This window comes from Diuraphis noxia, unplaced genomic scaffold (genome assembly GCF_037042655.1).
Source record: "Diuraphis noxia isolate RWA-SAM2 unplaced genomic scaffold, SU_Dnox_SAM2 contig0002, whole genome shotgun sequence".
NCBI classification, from domain to species: domain Eukaryota; kingdom Metazoa; phylum Arthropoda; class Insecta; order Hemiptera; family Aphididae; genus Diuraphis; species Diuraphis noxia.
The window spans coordinates 71240529-71262450 of record NW_028301712.1 but is presented as its reverse complement, the minus strand read 5'-3'; the positions used below and the strand labels follow the sequence as shown (position 1 = coordinate 71262450).

Sequence of the window (21922 nt, the reverse complement as noted above, 5' to 3'; positions counted from 1 at the left end):
GTATACATGCTATTATACTACACGATACTTGATAATATAGTTTTGAAATATTATTTTAAGAAGTTGTTTTTATGAATTTAATGTAGAATAGACACTCGAATAATAATAGAACTTGTTCAGAAAAAAAAAACTAATTTATAACCATTCTGACTTTCTTAGGTACTTTTTTGTCTGGGGAATATTGTCTATAACATAGTTAGTTTGTATACAGCAGGCTAAAACAATATAAACATTAAACATACAACGCAATCAGAAACGATTTTATACTAATATAATTTATTGTGAATAACATTTACCTTTTATACCACTAACCAGCTAACACAGATAGGTTGAATTGAAATTCTACAAAATACGATGCGATGTTTTTGGACATGTAAATACGTCATAATTTCTATCAACATTGTATTTAAACAAGCGTACTTGATGACTATAGTAAAAAAAATAATTTATAACTGCGAAGTTTAATAATTTAACAATAAGATAAAATTATAGATACATCAAAATATATAAAATTTGATAGAAATAATAAAATACTCGTACATATAACCGGAACGCAGAAAAAATTCTAAATTTCATTTAGAAATTTTACAAATTATAATTATGCACAGATATTGTATTAATTGTTTTTTATGCATACTCATTTCTTTGATCTATGTAAGTTAAGTTAATATCAATAAAACAAAACTCTCATTCATTCGGATTCGAATATTTTAAGCTACATCGATATTCGTGTGAAATAAAACTTAAATTGATATAATATATAATATTTTCAATAATATTTTATTGCATTCATAACGTACCAAATTAATAAACTAAGGATTTCTAGTTAGTCGGTATCACTAAAGTCACCAAAGTATATTATAATGAATTCACGTTAAACTCACTGCAATAAAAAAATGAAAATAGTTATTTTTTCCCATCTCTACAACTACAACAGTCTACAATGTTAATAAATAAGGCCTCTCTGGTTCGAGACGGGCGTCGAGAGAAAATACAAAAACTAATTAAACTTAATGTTAAAACAAACATTTAAACTTACCATAATACTAACAACTGAAAAAGCCGCGGAAGAACCGACGACTAATGTAATTTATTGTTTTCATTGTGCGATAAGAAATCTAAACATAGTTCACCGATCGTGTGGAATATAAAGAACTAGCTAAGTACCTAACTAACGTCTATAAAACTAGCCAGAGATTAAATTGTACGTATAAACTTCAACAAAACTGTTTACGTACAATTGTACAAATATGATATGTTATTAATGTTTTAAAATAATCGGTCCGTAAAATAAAATAATATAAATATAATAACGTAAGCGGTAAGCGTAAAAGTATTCTAAAAACGCGTTGGTGTTGATAGCTGATACTATATAATAAACAATAATATTATTTAAAATAAACGAATCGAGGATTTAATGGATTGCACGTCATTTATTAGAATCTACTTCAAATAATCACGTTTTTAGGTGGGCACCTACCTACATAAATGAAAATATAAAAAATAAATAATGTTTAATAATATTACAGAAGCGAAAAATGGTCGTAACTCGTTCGTATTTCATTTTTGTGACGAAATTCGTATTTTCATCGTGGCAAATTTGATTGAAATAATATTACTTTCCATCCGAAAAATAACATAGGTATATACTCATAGTTGATTCGGCAAATCCAGATAATGTGACACTGTGTGAAGAGAGTGTTTTTTCCTCGCCGGCTTCAATCAAAATAATGGATTTTGGTTTCAGAGAGCGAGGTAAAATCATATAAATATATATATACATGTACCTATCTGTAATATTAAGCACGTATTCGATTTCCGATGGAAAAAAATATATATAAAACCTTGTATGATCCCAGATTTCTGACGGAGCATCCTAGCTTTACACTACGTCCTGCAGGTACTGTCACGTTCGTTATGGGTTCCGTAAACTCCGGATCTTCCGCAATCACTGAAACAACAAAAAAATATTTTTACGTACTTATTACAAGTATTTCCAATGTTATAAAATTAAAATGGTTATTGACATTGGGCGAGGGTTTCTTAAAAAATTTGTCTAGCAAATACCCAAGCATAATAGAATATCTGAATACTTAGGTACTAAGGTGTTTTGTATACATTTCAGACGAGGCATAATGATATAATAATCATTTTTTTAATTTAACTACTGAAAAAATAATGTGTAGAAATATGAAATAAAATTTCAAACGTAATGAAATGTAAAACATACTTTAATCAGTTTAATATAAACATACGTTTAGTATTTTACTATCCGAATAAATATATTTTTACTTAAATTAACACCGGTGAAACTTGACGAAATTATGAACTTATTCACAAAATAATAACTGAATATATATTTCTTATGTATATTATACAATAGAATTACGTGTTAGAAATAAATGTGTCCTAATTATTTATACTTTACAATAAATAAACTTAAAGTAAAGAAAAGTTTTTCCAAAAATAATTTTCACTGTTCTTTGAATTCCTGATGATAACCTAACCTAACCTACATAATAACAAAGACAAATTAATTCTTTTTAAAATACTACACAGAAAAAATAAAATAATAAAATTTTATGAAAATTGAGTTAAAATACAACAAATTTAAAATAATATTAAGTTATGAAAAAAATACTTCAATCTGAAAAGAATAATAATTATTTATTTTAACTTAAAATAAAAACCTAAAAGATTTTCAAGCACAATTTTGGAGCAGGCAAACTAGCTATTACTTGAATCCAAATTGAATCATTAAACAAAATATTTAATTACCTATAATATTGTATAAATATGTTGCACAAAAATTTACAATATTAAAAGAAAAATACATTTACAATCGCGTATCAATGTCAAAAACAGTTTTACATAATATATTTAAATATAATTCATAATGATTTTACTTTAACCGTCAACTAAATAATCTATTATTTGAACTTTAACTATAACTAAATATAATATTTGAGCTACCTATATGGTAATTTATATAATGTTCAATAAAATAATAACATACTATTAGTAGTATGATAGAATCATTTTTACCACATACGCGTTTGAAGCATAATATGGAACTTTCAACTAGTATTTCAGTATTCAGTCCTGCTTTAGCAAAAAATATTATTATAAGTTTCACTTTACACAACACAACAGCTAGTTTTCATAGTTTCAATCAAGAAAAAAAGTATCCTTGGATAACACTCGCAATTTCTAGTTTTAAATAAACATTCGGTAGGTACCTTATTTGGCATATTATGTATAATACCAATTGGCTGTAAAGTATAAACATTAAACATATGTATAATATGGATATAAAATTAAAAATTAAGAATACAAAAATAATTTGAATAGTAGGTACTTATTATAATATGCATTGTTACAGAAATTGGAAAAAAATTATGGACTACTTTCGAAAACTGCGGTTTTTATTATTATTTTTGATGAAACTTTACCCAGGCAAAATGTATATCGATTATTAAAAAATTACAATTTTTTAAAAATAACAAAAAGTTTAGGCATCCAACGTTATACATTTCAATATATAATGGTTTCGGGGTGTATTACACTGATATTACAGTTTTACACACATTATTTGCATCACAGAGGAATATAATTTGACCGAAAACGGTAAATAGAAATGCATTTATGCTACGTTTAATAAAACATAATATATGCATATTTCGTAGTTATATATAATAAGTAATAACAATATATTATAATACGTAGCTATATCATGGAAATTCCACACAAATTTAATCCAATAATATAGTTACGTCTACATAATCTATATATTAATATACCTGGGTATGGGTATACGTTTTTTCATTTGGGCACCGCAATACAGTAACTACCTAGGTACTGGATAGTTATATATAAACGATATATTATAGTCTATAAACATCTGGGTACTGCACTTCATAACCGTACAGTGTACCTATACACCAATTATTATTACGATAATCTCGATTCGATGGGTGGTGTGTCGCACTATCGCGTACATGAAGAGTATAGGTAACGGAGAAACGTATGACTATACGGTGACATCAACGTGATCAGACACGAAAGCTCTGTGAACGAATATTAAATGAATTTATCGCGCTAATGAGATGACGAAGTAGACACTAATCCTGTATCAAAAAGCGATTAGACGATTCCGCCTAAACTGGTGGAAGGGAGACGGGCGCGGAGGCAGAAAGAGAGGGTCGACGTGTAAAGAAGGACCCGAGCAGAAAACGGCAACAAACCAAAGTGAAAAACCTGAAGGGAAAAATAAAACATGCTTTACATATTATTTTAATAATAAGTAATAACGCGGACGAAAGAAAACGACCGCGCGTAGGTGGCGGCGACCGAGTGCCAGAGCGGGTGATGTCGTGTACGGGCGCGTGTGTCAGTCACGCAACAGCAGCACATGTGCGACAGATGCATCAATCTCGCACGAGCGCGAAACGAGGAAGACACGCCACCGCCACATTATGCAGAACGCGCGGAGAGAAAAAACGCCGCGAAACAACGACATTTGTGTTGTATTATTCAGCCACGTCTCTTCCTCCCCTTCCGCCACCCGAGCACCACAACAGCGAGAGCGTCACCCGGTGCGTTTTTCGTCTTGTTGATTCCTCTCGCGGTTTAATATTGCATTCATCAAATAATAATAATAATAATATAACGAATAAATAACAAAAAATACGGACCTAAATCGTATAAATCGTCAACAGTGTATAATATAACGTCGTATATAATAATACCGATGTGTATGTGTGCGTGTGTGTGTATGTGTATGTACTTGTATGTGTATAAAATGCGGAGAGTCGTGCGCGCCTTAATCGATTTACGTTCGCGTTGTTATATTTGTTTTATGTTCGAGTATTATTATACACACATTGTTATATGTATAAAAGGTGATTTGTTCCCCATACACAGGATGATGTACCGCGAGACGCTTGCGGAAATCCAAAGAATAACGCGTGAACTTATACTGCAAATACGACGTGTCCAACGACCTCAACGAGTTATTTTGTCACACCGCAAGTGATCCTGCAAACAGTGCAAACGTCGTGTATGGTTTTCGTATGTCTTCATTTCATTTCCGACGAAATTTAATGTGTGTTTATGTACTATAGGTGCAACTAGGGGGAGGGGATTTGATTTGGGCGTTAAGCACCCCTATTACAATTTTAATAGTTAGGTTCCGTTAACTCACAAAAAACCAGGAGCTTAACCAACCCCCTTTATAAAACGTCTAGTTGCGGCGATGGTGTGTACTCTTATTATATATATATAATATAATCAATAGCGTAACCAGGAATTTAATTATTTTTTAATATAATATAATATTATTATAATACAGGCTAAGAATACCAACCTCTAACAAATTAAAATCAATAAAAAAGAAAATTACTAAATGGTAACTCAGTCAATGCCTCTAGACGTTCTGAAATAATTAATACAAGAACAAGAATCGGACATAACAATCTTACCTACATATACAACATAAAACATTCAATGCAACAAACCTTTCAAAATAAAACACATAATAGTCCTAGATTGCCTACTATATGTCAACGAAAGAATCACCCTCGACCAACCTTTTTCATTGGAGGGCGGTTTCCTTTTCCTCAAAAATCGAGATACCGTTTTCCTCCACAAAAAAAAAGTTGGTTCCCATTTTCCTCCACATTATTTTTGATTAAAGTTATGTCTATCTTTTTCCAATATTTTAGCAAATATTTTTGTTGTAGTAGTACGTTTCGTTTTAAAAAGATAGAGTGAAGCTAGGATCACATTTTGCGCTTATCGGTTGATGATTACATTCTGATATCGGCTATAAATTAAGCCTCATAAAGATACGTACATACAACATACGGGCATATACGTATATACTTATTATACTTATATATGTTATATTGTGTTTCAGTTGTCAACGATTATTATGATTACACCATTGAGTGAGACAAACTATTTTATTTGTATTAAACATAATAGGTAACATAATAGTCTCTTAAGCATAGGTACTCCTTATTCTTCCTAAGAAATACGTATAATATAATATAATATACTAAATATAGCTCGGTTTTATATCCCAAGTTCCTGCAGGAACAATTGTGTTCAATATACGATCTTACTACTATTATATTAAAATCAATATTTCTATAACTCGTTTATTTGCGAGGAAAAAAATATTAATTTAAAAATAATTTGTGTTACCTACGATTGTTATGATTTTTTTTTTAGTCTTGCTAGCAGGCCCGGATTAAGGCGTAAGCAGTGTAGGCTTCAGCCTACACAACCACAGATTTAGGGGCACGGGCACCGCATACTATCCTGATGTTATTTTAAATTTTTATTTAAATATATCGGAAATTTGAAATAGTAATAATCAATCATAGATAATATTATTACAATATTAATATTTATTATCTATGTAATCAATAATAAAAAAAAGAAAAGTATAAATTAATGGTTCGTTATTTTTTATAATATGATTATTTTATATTTTTATAAATCTAAAATATATTTTATTTTATTTTAATTTTATGTTTTTACTTGTTTTCACATATTATATACATGTACATATTGTGGCTAATAAACCTAAAATAATATTTTATTATTTAATCAAGTATCGTGTAAAGACATTTTTTTTAAATAGGGGCACCAAATTTTTTACAGCCTATGGGCACTATAAATCTTAATCCGGCCCTGCTTGCTAGTAAGACGAGTGCGTTATCCAGAAAAATGTAAAAATAATAAGTACTATATATGTACATGCGGTATAGTACTACAGTACAATATATTTGCTTTATTGCATATATACATATATATGTAATAGGTATATATTATAATATTATATAGATAGGTAGGTACACTGTAATATAAATAATAAAAACCAGATAATTTGGTATGAATTACTCGAAATATAATGAATAATGTAATACTTACATATCATATAACAATATTATTTACGTTGTTTTTAGCCCTAGTAAGAACGTCTGGTATATTAAACTATATTAGATATTTTATTTAGCATAATATCGAAAAATAGTTATTACGTATAATACGAGTATTACACACAAATATTATGGCATGTATTTTTCGCAAAAAAATCTGGACTCTCGCGCAACTGCTGCCTGCAAGCGCGGTGACGATCGAGACCGGGTGTTCCTTAAGTATACTATAAAGACGCCGAACACACATATCCAATTTATCGGTATGCATAATAATGTGTGTGGGGATTGAGTGTTTGTGTATCTGACCGATAACCGTGCCCGGTTGTTGTACAATATATGTGTATAAATATATGGCGGCCGACCACCACCCATCGGCGGCAAAATATAGCGTTTTCGAACGGGTACAATATTGCCGGTCGGGTGCATGATTTAATCGCGGTTTATCCCAAGGTTCGATTTAATATTGGCCGAGACGTTTGTCTCTTGACTCTATATGTATATATATATACATTATGCACATATTATTATAATAATAAGACGCCCCGGAGGAGAGTTCGGGCCAGCGCTGCACCCTTATCCACCTCAAACTTTGTCCGAGCAAACTAATATTATCACTGCCGGAATTCAACGTTGTACCGCGGTGGTTGGGTATCATCGGCTGGAGTGACTGAGTGAGTGGTGGAGGGTGGGTTGAGAACTGATAGTAAGTGTGAGTGAGTGAGGGTCAGAGTGAGATAAAGAGGGAGAGTGAGAGAGAAAGATGGAGTGGAAGCAGTACGTGCGGGAGATTTTGTGGGCACCCAAAAAGGACTTCCGGACGCTCCGGCAATTATTAACACCGAGCACAATCCCCGGTATGATTAACCCGGTAGTTATTACGAGCAAAACCGCTGTTTAATATCTCTCGTCGTGGTGTATATACAGTGGAGTATATATTGAAAAATAACAGTCACCGGATATCCGGTTGTAACTAATAACACGTATCGACATAATGGCTGAAGAACATTACATGACTGATGAATTTCAAATTTCTCTCACAGAGACTTTCAAGTAAGTTTTTCTAGAGGCTATAATATTCTACTGGCCTGACTTTAGAACTTGGTGGTAGTATTGTACTATTGTGATGAACAGTTCCCACCCGTTCCTGGTTTTTGAAAAAATAGACATAAAAAAAAAATTAAATAAAGGCACAAATAAGAAAAATATTAATTAAAAATATTAAAAATAGCTTTAATCATCATAATATCATCTTAGATGATAACATATTATATACATTACATTAATAATATATTCTATCAGTATTTAATTTAAACTAATTAGTAGTTACCTTCAGTTAATAAAATAAATTTTATTTTTATTATTATCTTTTCTATTAACTTATTTATTAACATTTTGTTTAAAGCATAGGTATTTAACATAATAAATTTATTTTTAAATTATGATCATAATTTTTAAGACATTATGCTAATTTAAATATGACGAATTACAATTTATTTCATTGCAAAAAAATGTTCGAAATAAATCAGTTCCAACGTTTAAACAATCAAAAGACAAATACGGTCGTTTAATATAACTATAGAATTAAGTTGAATAATTAGAGCTACAACATTTATAATTATTATTATTAGTACTTACATAGAAATAACGAATATAAATAATAAAAAAGGGAAAAATAGATAACCACTATACCGTAGATAATATCGAATGTACCTTGTCATTGAATAAATCACTGTAATTTTAATTTTAAATGTTCGATGATTAATCATTGAACATGAAAAACGATTTTGAGCGAAGACGATCGGCCATTCTACGTTACTAAGTAAATTATATACTATTTATTGAATTATTTTCTTTTGACCCCTCACAAAGTATCAATTAGTTATAATTTTCAATCAGAAACTATTCTTAGAGTAGTCAGAGTTTAAAACCCAAACATTTTTTTACTTGAAAAAGTGTCATGAGAAACGAAAAATATCCATAATTTTAAAATCAATAAAATCATCTCTTCAATCAGAATCTTAAATAAAAACCACAAAGTAATTGAATTTTTATTATTGAACACCGCACCATTACCTACCAACTACATAAAATAAATATGAATTCTCATAATCCTAATTTTCGAACTCAATATAATATTAAAGCTACCAACATGCAGTTATTTAACTGTTCCGATTGGTAATCGCAGGCAGTATATTTATTTCCTAGAAAATATCAAAAGTCTTTTCCACTCTTTATTCTCAGAATAATAATGTTGTATTTGTAAGTTATTCGAAATTGGTCAAAGATTGGCTAGCTACAAAACTGTTCAATGATTCTAAGACTATTCCTGAAATGACATAATCTATATTAACGTGTAATTCAATACAAACACTTCAATGCTTAAGTGGACTTTATAACATTAAATAACATTTATAACAAACGTCAATAATATTATCGGTACTGATATATTCCATAGGTAAATTTCATTAATTAAATTTAATTTTTGTTTAATATTTGTGAATTACGTTCCTCCGTTTATAAGTTTATAACCCTTTCCGTGATTATATATTTATTTTACTTGTCAAGTACCTATGTCAATTTATTTAATTAAATAATATTGTATTACACTTCGGTGTATTTAATCGAAAATTATTTTATTGTAATATAATATTTATATTTGAAAAATATATATTTTTTGTTTGTATTTTACGCATAATATACATACTTAATACATTATATACTCGTATATAATATATAGTATAAATATTATACTTAGATTCACCAATATGCGAATTATAAGTAGTTATACGCTGTCTCAACAAAATGTCAAAAATATAAAAACACTTGAAATTAACAACAAAAAAGATACCTACTTTAGTCTGAGCGTCCAACTGATGAAGAACAGAAGAGATCACTTTCATCTCTGAATCCGTTAACAATCAAATTGACAAGTCAATTGGTAAAACTAAAACATTAGTCCAAAATAACCTAGTTCTTTTTTGTGTGACCATAGATTATATTATAAAACCACAAGAAATCAGCTGATGCTGCACTTCTGCATTTATTGATATCTCAAACTTACTATATTGATACAGTAGAACCACATATGAGGAATAATTTATTGTACATCACCTTTGGTGTAATTATTGTATCAAATAACATGACGATGGTTAGAAATTTGGCGCGAGTGTTAAGTATCCGTGATGCGTAATTAATAATCAATAATTTCTCATAAAGATTTTTTTCCATAAATGGTGAATTGATTTGAAAAACGTTTTGATTTTGTTTACATGGCTTGAATAGGAAGAGCACCATCTGGTTATATAATCATTTGGTGGAACGTTGAGATTGTGGTGATACGGGCTAGTCACCTCAGGCTCTCGCCTATAATTTATTTCCGTGCGCAACGCACACTTTTTAAATATTATATTCGTGTTTATTATTTTATGATTTATATTGTATTCGTTTTTTGAATTATGTTGCAGGTATTCGACTTCTGTGATATCGCGTCCCCACTCGCGACGTTAACGATTCGTTGCGATGTTTACTGCTACCAGCCGAGTCACACGTCTCTGATCGACCAATACATTGATACCGTTACCATTCGATACCACGTTTCTGGATAGGCGACGCCGGGCCTGGTAATCGACCTCGGTGGTCTTCACGACGTTCTCGCCCGAACGCGCGCCTCTCCCAAACACAGGTCAGAGTCTCTCGACGTAGTGCTGGACAGGGCACTTATTCGCCTTGTCCACGTTTTCAACGAGCAACATCCGAAATAGTCGACCCGCTCGACCGTATACCCTTGGGCAAACCTCTGTGCGCGCTTCTAGGCTTAAAGTTATTTTTTGTACATAATAAACGACTTCGACGCAGCTAGACAGTGTTGTCTCTTATCGTAACCTCATCCTCATGATGTATATCGTCAAACCTTCCGACGCTTTAAGTCAGAACGAACGTATTTAACACGGTGCGGTTTTCGCCGCTGTTTGCCACTAGCACAACGGACCCAGCCACGCATGCAAAAACCAAACCATTCTAAAGACGATTAAAATAATAGATGTATGGTCATAATAAATAATAATAACTAACACCTTGAAATGTCTAGTTCATGAATCTTGAAGAATCCACACTCGTCCATTTTTCTCCGCAGGATATACAAATCCGTTGTTATAATCTAAGATCGAATATAATTGATTTAAAAAAAAGTCCTAACTGGTTCTGCATTACAAGATGCTACAGAAAAAATCAAAATAATCTCCAACTATCTATGGCAATAACTACCTATAAATTTAGTATAAATTTCTAAATTAAATTAAATTAAAATCTTAGTTTGTAAGTATTCTGAAGTTAGGTTTATTTTATAAATTAGACCAAATGTCAAATATTCAACGTTAGAGGTTTTTTATGGATATTAAAAGGTAAGTCAGTAAGTTTAAAATTAATACCATTCACGCATTTGATGCAATCTAATCCTCTTCATTATTTTTTCCATTACAGCCAAACCAGTATGAGTATCTTAAAAAGGATCTTAAATAATGAACTGCGTAAGATTGAACATAGAGAGAAATATACTGAGTATTAAAAACAAAAATAGTAATCTTGATTAACGATTACTAATTTATTAAAACAGCAAAAATCTGTTTAACATATTTTATTATTGAAATGCTTATGAATTTACGAACTATTAACAACGTGTATCGGCTGTATCATATTATTATGGTGATGTTATACATTATTTATAATATTATCGTATTATATTATGTTTCGTACGATTATTTTGTTTGAGTTTTCAAATGTTAATTATCTGATAACATTAATGTCAATTCTGCAGACAAAAATACATCTAAAATAAAATAATGCACTAGAGTACTTTTTATGCAACTTATTATTAAAACAAAGTTCCTATAATAGTACAATATGTTTTTTCATTTTGATAATTATATTCTTGAAATATATATTATATATATATAATAATTATATATATAATGAATTGTCCTGGGTGATTCGTCATTGCCTAACCGGAACCGCTGAAGCTATGAGTATGAAATTTAGTCAGTAAGTTAATTTTATAATGCAAAATCCCCTAAAAAAGTATTTTTCAAAATTCAATCCCTTCATAGGTTAATAGGGTTATATAATATAAAGAAGAAAAATTGTTCGTTTGATCGGTTTAATCTCTTGAACTATTTAAGTGATTTTAAACATTTTTTACCATCTGCAGAAAGCTACACAATACTTTGAATCTATAGGCTACATTTTATTTTGATAAGTTTCCCTTAATTTTTTTATTGCAAATTTGAGATTTTTTTATATTAATAATAAATATAATAACAGCAATAATATTAAATATATTTTTGTTTATTAGGTATATGGTTATTGCTAGGGCTGTTCGATTGTTTCGATTAATTGATTAATCGATTATTATTTTTAAAAGTATTCAACACCGATTAATCGATACATCGTATATTCTTAACATATTGGTATATTACCATGTTTATTGATTATAATAACGAAACGATCGTTGCGCTGCCGCGTTTAATACGAGCGCTGTGAGTTTTACTATTTAGTTTTAATCTTTAAAATTTTAAATAAATTTCCTATAATAATAGCATTAGTAATAAGTAATAACACTAATAACTACAAATTAGAGCTCTTTCATCAAAATTGTTAACCTATCTACACAAGAATACAAGATTCCAATTCAGTTTTTGGCACCACTTTAGATCTTAAAATTTATGTCACTACAGAGTACAGATCCTTAGTTACGTCATATTCTTAGCTTCCAATTTAAATTCCTGTGGGCATGCGGCCTGCCCCTGCCTATAGGTACCAATGTGGTTGTTAACCCTTAGGCCCTGGTCAAGTGACCCGTTTTCACTACCCTTGTACAGCACACACAGTGTCAAAATACTCAAAATGTTATCCATCGACCATCATCATTCTAATCATCAAACAGAATACCCTTTATACTTCTTAGTTCTTAGTATATTAAATATTAATCAAACCATAAATTATTGCATTTTTCTGAAGTGAGTAAAACAACAACCTAAAAACTTAAACCTCCTGGGCACCTGACAGGAAATATAATTGAGCTATACTGCCCATACTATATTGTCTATACTTAAACCGTTAATCGATTGTTTTAATAGATTAATCGATCAAATTAATCGATTGTTTTAATAGATTAATCGATCAAATTAATCGATTGTTTTAATAGATTAATCGATCAAATTAATCGATTAATCGATAGGTCCTTGACTATTTCAACAATCGAGCACTCCTTGATGAAAATCTTCGATTAATTGAAAATTTCGATTATTTAATACTTTTGACAATTGATTATAATTTATGACAATCAAACAGTCCTAGTTATTGCTATTTATTTTACAATCTAGTATGGGTGAATTAGAAATTAATTATTTGTTTATGTACCAGTTTTAAAAATTGTATCATCTTTACAAAGCTAAAAATGTGATAAAATATTTGTTTATTAATTTATGGAATAAAAATTCCTTATTTAGTACAGCACACAACAATAATGCAGTAATTTAACATAATTATTAACATATACAAGGGGCGATGACCTAAAAATACAGCAAAATATTACGATTGAATATACTTTTAGTCCCGTATGTTAAATGACAGTGTTAAAAATATTTTATGGAGATTAAGATAAGATCCACAGGGGTTTGTCACGGCAAATTTTGATCATGGCTAGCCGAGAATAAACAAATAATTAAACAATAATTTTGAATCATATAGAGTCGGTATTTTTAACTAGCAACGAAGTGCACGGAGATCAGCTGGTATATAATAAATTAGTAAGTTTTAAGTAGGGTCATCATATGAAATTACGCAATATTCGATTATTAATTACAGCTTACTGTTACTATGTATTATTAGTTTTATGAAATGCATGTAATCGGAAGCAGGATGGTATCTAGGTTTGAGTCATTGATATAACCACTATAGAGACTAGGTCGTAATAATAATAGTAACTAATGTATTGTACACGTATAGGTAGGTATACTAAAATCTGAGCACGGTGAAAATATAATTTTAAACAGAAGACAAAAGTACCTATATCATACTCTTTTTGTTTATATATTATGTGGTGGGAACACGGAGAAAAAAATGATTTCATTTCATATGTCTGCGCCGTTTTCACGAAATAATGGTACAGCCGATCGCCCTAGGAGATCCAATATAACGCCGGAAATTAAAATCGATTACTCATCCAGTCAGTAAATAATTCCGCATACGTTATATAGAGGTGGGTAATAGTAAATGTGTACAACAGTGGTATTGCTATGCATTTATGTATCCGAGTGGACCGTATTCATATAAATGGCGTGTACGGTTCTCGATACGAACGCGGATAACGACTTGTTTTCCCCTTGCGACAAAATTGAAAGCACGAAAAAAAAATTAATATAATATTTCAAACAACGAAAAAAAAAATCACTTTATTCTAAACTCATTCTGCAGTTATATTGTAGTATGGTTATAGGTAGGTTTTATACACATGCCTTACATTAGATGGATACATACCGTATTAATTTAATATAATATACGAGTTTTACGATTTTATTCGTAAGAGTAGGCATAGGTAGGTAATACTAATAAAAGAATGAATAATATTATATTATTTATGTTAAGTAATAATTTGATTGCGTATTGTTATTTTTATTAGAATTTCGAAATTCCAATTGCTAAACAAATTTTTCAAAAAAGTAATATGAAAAATGTTTATGGTATTTTTATTTCTAATATTTTTATTGATTTATATAGTTATTTTATAAATGTCTGCGATTGCTTTAGACGATCGTGTATACAAGGTACAAAATTATGAATATAATAATATATAATTACTATTGTCACATATCTATATATATACATAAATCTCTTAGTTTTAAAATCCTGTAAGAAATACCCCGTTGACATTATATCATTAGATAGTTATTTTGAAGTTCATAATTTGAAATAGTTGGAAATATACATTTTACAAGAATTCATTATTAAAAAAGGGATTACGTTTTAGAATTACCCTCTTCGGTTATACATTCAAGCTTTGATACCATTATAAGAATCCAATTGAAATTGTTTAAATTCTATAACAGAAAACGACTTATATAATAAAATATGCATAATTATTTATATTTTATTAATTTAAATCTCAGATACCACCGAGTATATAGCCAACCATTGATGAATGTACATATTTTCCAATATAATATTGTACATACCAGTCTAATATGTAGGACGTAAATAGGTGTATTTACATTGTAAATTTTTTTTTTCATGTAAGTACTTAGTATTTCTAGATATGACGAGTACTCCAAAAGGATAATTATGTAAGAATATTTCCATAGGTATATATTTATATGTATAAATTTAAAATTTAACTATAAGACGTAATTTTTAAGTTCTAAGAGTTCGGCTTTAAGTTTTACAAAAACTATATAATGTCTCTATAATAATAGTTTTGAACTACAATATGAAGCTGTAAACATTTGAATTAATTTAAACATTCCTAGAGATATGAAATTTTTATAAATTTTATTTAATTATTTTCATTAGAATAATATGAAATATAGTATTTTGAAGTATTAAAAAGTTTTGTACAGCATTTCGAATATCGAATAGTTAAAAATCAGATAAATTTATTATTTTAGCGACAAATAAATTGTGTTCGATCCATTTCTCTGACACTGTTTTTCCCCTTTCATATGCAACATACTTTGAATCTGTTGTCTGTATATGTATGTATTATGTAGTTGTGTAACAGCTTGTTTAACTTTTTTCGTTTTTTTTTTTTACATTGAATAAAAGAAAAATATAACAAGAAGAGGCTTAATATCATACATGTATTATATATATATAAACCAATCAATTCTCATTTATAGTAATGAATATTTTGAATTTTGATGACAATACGTTTCCAAACTAAATTAATTTATTATTATATTATAATATACATATAATGTGAATGTATTTCGTTTACACGGATGTTAGGTGCATACGTATCGCGTATACTGCGGAACTCCAATAATCAGTACTTTTAATTAATATTGTGTAGTCATCGTAATATGATAAACTATAATCTGATTAGAACGTATGGTATTACACGTGACCATAATATTTTCAAGAACGCAGTCGAAAAAAAAACTGCTCCCTCAAACGCGCATCCTTCACGGTTAACGGGTGGGCGACGATGTGAGTCGACAACGATGTACGGTGAGACCACGTGTGCACTGTGCGTGCGTTTGTGTATAAATCTATAGTCATTATTATACTGATCATACTAACTATTCGTTGTTTTTTTTTTTTTTTTTTTAAGACTGTCGAAACAATGGCGGCGTTTGCAAACGGAAATTGGAGGGATGAAAATAATAAAGATAATTCGTCGTTGCCCGTCTCTCTGCAAAGTTAAGTATAGAAATTTAATAAAGACTATAGTGCACATTTATTATATATATATAATTTTATATTAACTTGTATGAAGTATATAATATTATAAGCAAAGGGATCTACGTACACGCCGCCGCGATCGGTTTCGCGGCGGTGATAGCTCAAATGTAACATTATATTGAGCAGTATAACTTCAGTATTACAATGAGCCTGTATAGTCGTATTATTATATACAATATGCGAATACATTGTATAATACGCCACAACACGCACACACACCAGTTGTACTCTGTATACACACACTGTGCTCCTGCAGCAGCAGCACCAGTCCGGAAGTTTGCACACCCCGAAGCGCATATAAATTCCGTTGTTGACACACCGACGAAAATGTGAAATCCCCTAACATGCATCCTCCCCCCACTGCCACCCCCGTTAAAGGTGAGGTAGATCTCCCTGACACCGGCACATAACAACAATAATTATCATTATAATAATATATTATACACACACAGTCGCCGTGGCGGTGCATTAATGTTGCGATGATGTTATTGCTGTTGTTGTTGTTGTTGTTGTTGTTGTTGTTGTTGTTGTTGTCGTCATCGACGTAAGTTAGGATATGGTCGGTCGGTCAGGCATAATATACGCACCACTATCGAGGTCTCAGTCAACCCTTTGAGGATAATATTATTAACGATTCGAGCTCGTATTTAATAATATAGTATAGTTTTAAGGCATCGACCCTATATATATGCGCCGCGCTGTTGTCACTGTTGCAGCGGATGCGACACATCGCGTATCTGCAAAAAGAGGAAGGCGATTTCAATTATGCAAATTAAAGTAGTACGCGGGACTTTGCACGATGGATGCAATTGTTGGGTGTGTGTGTGTGTGAGAGTTATATACGCACGTGGCGATGACGACACACCACCGTCGTAGTAGTATACGCGCTCGTCCCATATCTTTCCAACCCTCGTTGTTTCACCTCCCTTTGTCCAACAACCATCTCTTTCCATCGCTTTCTATTATAAATGTCTTTCTTTACCCCTCGAGCGATTTTTGGTACTGGCGTGCAGGGGAGGCACGAAATTTGACAGTATTACACATTGCAGCGGTGCGAGACGATGAGAGACTCGGTGACATCCCCTTCGGTGTATTATAGAGGAGGGACGTATATATACTATAGCTTATATTAATATTATGTTTATAAAGGCAATGACATTAGTTCGCATAAAAAGTTTCGAAAATACAATATCATTATAGTCCACATCGTGTAGAGATGAATAATAACTATAGAAAATAGCAGATTTCAAAATACGTGACTCGTTGTACATCACAGAACTTTGAGACCGGCACCGTATTAATAATATTTATGAAGTAAATAAAATGCAAATGAGCACAATAAGACGTATTTAAAAGATACAAGAAATATACATTTTTGAAAATTACGTAATTTAATTTTGTATGAGAAATGTATATATTATTATTTATTATTATATAAATAAGTGATAATCGTACGGCTTAAACAATCGGCATTAAGTATTAACAACCATGACAAAATAAACAGGTATGACAGCAACTTTGTGCTACGCACAAAATGGCTGACGCTTTGCTCCTTATCAGTACGTTTGTTATCATTCACAATTCACAAAACCCTTCGAACGAACTCATCGGCATTTTATAAATAAGTGCGAAATCTAATTTATAAAATTACTAGGTACAAGTCTTTAGTAAAAATATTAAATAAGAATTCGAAGAGTAATGATTAATTTCGAAAGACACTTTTCATTTTTCAAAATATATCACTTTTATCACAAAACGAATTATGCATATTTGATAAGTCTTGTGATCAATTCTCGACCAATGAGAAGTGGAGCATAACGTACGCCATATTTGCGCAGAAAATCATCAGAATGAAATATTGCTGTCATACCTGTTTATTTTGTCATGTTAACAACTAACTGTTCAATACAGCATAGTGCATTAAATTTCTAATAATCTTTAGATACCAACTTGATAAAAATCTACCAAAGTTATTTAATCAATTTTTGCGACAGTGAATATTTTTTCTATAACCATCGTGTTAAACCACTAATTCATAGATGATTATTCTTCAAAGAGTCATGACTAAAGTATAGCTCGATCAAAAGCAGACAAAGAATTTAATGAGTTAAGAGTTTATAATATGGTATATATATAGATATTATAGTGTTATAGCAGTCAACTTCTAAAATAAATTTGTCCAAAAAAAAAAACACGTAAGAACTAGTGCCACATTAATCATTGCTTCCCATATACATTACAAAAAAATAAACATTCCTTATAAAATTTAAAGACGCGTTCGTTTTCTACTTGGACGGCCAGAAACGCTAATTTCTACGGTATCTCGTTAATCACAGGACCGGGTAAATCCTGCTTAAATCTCAGGCCGACAATACACAAGAGAGGATGAATACAAGGATAGTTTTACCCCTCTACGTGGGGTAATTGTGCAATGACAAGGGAGACAAAAAAAAAGAGTCAGAACAGGAAGAGGGGAGGATGTCATTTGTTCGACGAAAACATAAACGGCATACGACGAGCTTTCCCCGTGTTAGTCGTGTACCATAATTAATGGTGTCAACAACTCCTTGGAAAAAAAAATAAAATAATAATACCAAGAAAAACGAAGTGCAAAAAAACGTAGAAAACGAAAATAATATTACCTTTGCACGTTTTTGAGTGGCTTTTAAAACGATTATGTAATACAAAATATTTTAAAGCTCTCTTTCGCATAATTATATCGTTATTCATTACCTAGGAAATTAATGGAAATGCTGTAAGATTTATTTATCATTGTCATCGTGATACAAATAATATAGTTTCATAATTATTCGCCAATTTTATATTGCTCAAAACTCACGTGTTTTAAATGTATGTTTGTATTGTATTAACTAAAAACGCAATTGATTTGTTCATAAATGATTTTTTTAAAGCTTTTGAAATGTCAGTAGCATAATAATGCAATATAAAATCAATAGTAATTTACATGTTTTATAATAATTATTCTGGCTATACGTCGAGTCTTTTAGTTATATTATTATCTGTGTGAATGTGTTACCTGCAATTATCGTTTATTAAACAAATTGTTTTAACAACTGGCTGCACAATACAATTTAGTTGTAAAATGTCATGGTCTCAATGCCATTTATTTATGAATGTTTGATAAATTATAATGCTAAGTGCTATATACAATTTGTATAACCCGGTTGGTAACAATAAAGATAAAATACACAACCAGACAATAAAATAAGAGACCAAACAATTTTTCGAGTTCAACACAAAGCTACTTCTATCAACATTATTTTCTGTTCATTTATCACTATATACCTACGACACTACGTGTATTGATAGACAATGGAGAAGATATGTGCATTGAGTATGTTTTGTTAATATAATAATATCTTCCAATTATTATTTGGCATAAACACGGCAGAATTATTAATATGGATCCGTATACAAAATAATTATATATTTCCATCAATTCAAGTATAAAGACGCATTACGAGTATGTGTATTCAAGCGTATAAACAAACTTACGTTATTTTATTATTACCACTTATCTATATTTACTTATTAGTTATGGCGTACACTTGTGAGTTATTTCTAATTGGTGCTCAAACCTATATCTTCCACGCCAATAAACCATGGAAACTTCAAAAATTAATTGAAATTATAAATATACAAAAAAAAAAAAACTATATAAATCCCAACATAATATTGTTATGTTCACAAATTAGAAATTCAAAAAAAAGATAATTACGTAACGGTTGTAAAATACATGTTCTGCATTATACAAAAAGCTGCTAGGGCTTTAAAGGATATAAAGAAAGATACTAAAATGATATTAATTTAAAACCGTCTATATGGTTTACGTGAACATAATAATAATATTATGAACACTAAAACATAATCACACAGGTTTGGGTACGTTAGGTTCCACAGGTTATTTTCGTTCTCGATTCGAATTTCTTCCAAAAATTTTCCCAAACATTTTTTCCTAGCGTAATACTTTCACAGTATATTACAATATACGGTTTAGTTTTCTCATTTATTTTATAAAGAAATATAATACTTCATAACCTTTTTTCAAAGGTAAATTCATTGAAGCTTAATAAACCAATCCACATATACATATTATAATATATTATAAGAAAAAACGCTTACTCCTGAAGCTTATACACATAGTAAATAACTAAAAAAATTATTAAAAACTAAGTAATTTAAAAAACTAAAATATGTTCTCGTAATTTTACGTCAGAAACTCAAAATATATTATCACAATAATCCTCCCCCCTCGAGTATATAATACTACTTATCATATAAATCATTATAATATCATTATGTCTTTCAATTAAAATGCAAAAAATTACTAACACTATTTTAGTGGCTGATTTCAGAAGTTTTTATGTAGGTATATCATAATATTAGGAATATATTATTTTAATCTACACATCACGTACCACTTAAATATAATTGGTATTTTTTGGCCATTCTAACCTATAGTTACAATAAACAATTTTTATGACAGTTGGTAAATTTTGCAACTTTACTGTCGTTAATCGTTACGCCTAATATAAAATCTAACTAATTTGAACGATTTAACACACCGCTGTTATTTTCCAATGCGGAAGCTGCACAACGGGTTACTATAATAATATAATATAATATGTCTAGCAAACTGTTACACGGCGAGCAGACGTTGTTTATTGCGTGAAGACTTTTATATTTGCCGTGTACAGACAGACATGCACATACAGTATAAGTTTCCACTATCCGCGTGTGGTAAGGGCATATAGCAATATGTGGAATAAAACAGCACAGGTCTTGATTAAAAACCACGACGTCCTGCCTCGTGCACCTAAAACGATAATATTATGTAGCATTAGCGTCCCGAAGAAGCGCGTATAGAATGCAATGTTTTCGACGCATTCCGCCACAACGCCGGACATCCGGACGAGTCTGAAATATATACTCCTCTTGGGCCTTTCATATTTTTCCAAACGAACAACTTTCAGCGAATGAATAAATAAAACGGTCACGGCAGTGTCAAGAAATGTTTAGTAGAACAAAATTATACACCGGAAGTGCGAAGAAAAAAAATCCTTCAATAAACGTCCGTCAACCGGAAGTGAATGGAAAAGTGGTATAATTTTTGGCAGCAACGCGAGGCGGAGATCATCAATCTTTTGGGAGCACGCCGTGCATGCCGATGCAACAACCACCGCTGCTTCGATGTGGTGGATAATCCACCAGGTTTGGCAGGGATAAGAAGCATTTGGACACGCTTTAATCATACTGATGAGAATTATTTTAATGGTAAGTATATATATATATCATTATTCTTGCATTAAACTTTTTCCATTTACTCAAACCCAATACTGAGAACGAAATATATAATACTTATTATGATGGATAAAATTCGATATTATGTTTTTTGCGCGAATAACGAAAGCTAGTTATAAATATAAAAGAAAACAATATTTTAATGACCTTTTCAGTGATGTTAGCGAATAACGTTGGTTATGATATAAGATTATTATGGC

The 21922-nt window shown here is 30.4% G+C and overlaps 1 protein-coding gene across 2 annotated transcripts in view; it reads right to left on the bottom strand.

Annotated features, from left to right (window-relative positions):
* Positions 1-21922, bottom strand: part of LOC107161886 (neurotrimin-like) — a 100565-nt gene that overhangs the window by 67348 nt on the left and 11295 nt on the right. For both annotated transcript variants that reach the window (XM_089220219.1, XM_089220218.1), the window contains exon 2: positions 1845-1951. In XM_089220219.1, the coding sequence (XP_089076345.1) occupies positions 1845-1951 (107 nt within the window). The remainder of the gene's footprint in view (positions 1-1844; positions 1952-21922) is intronic.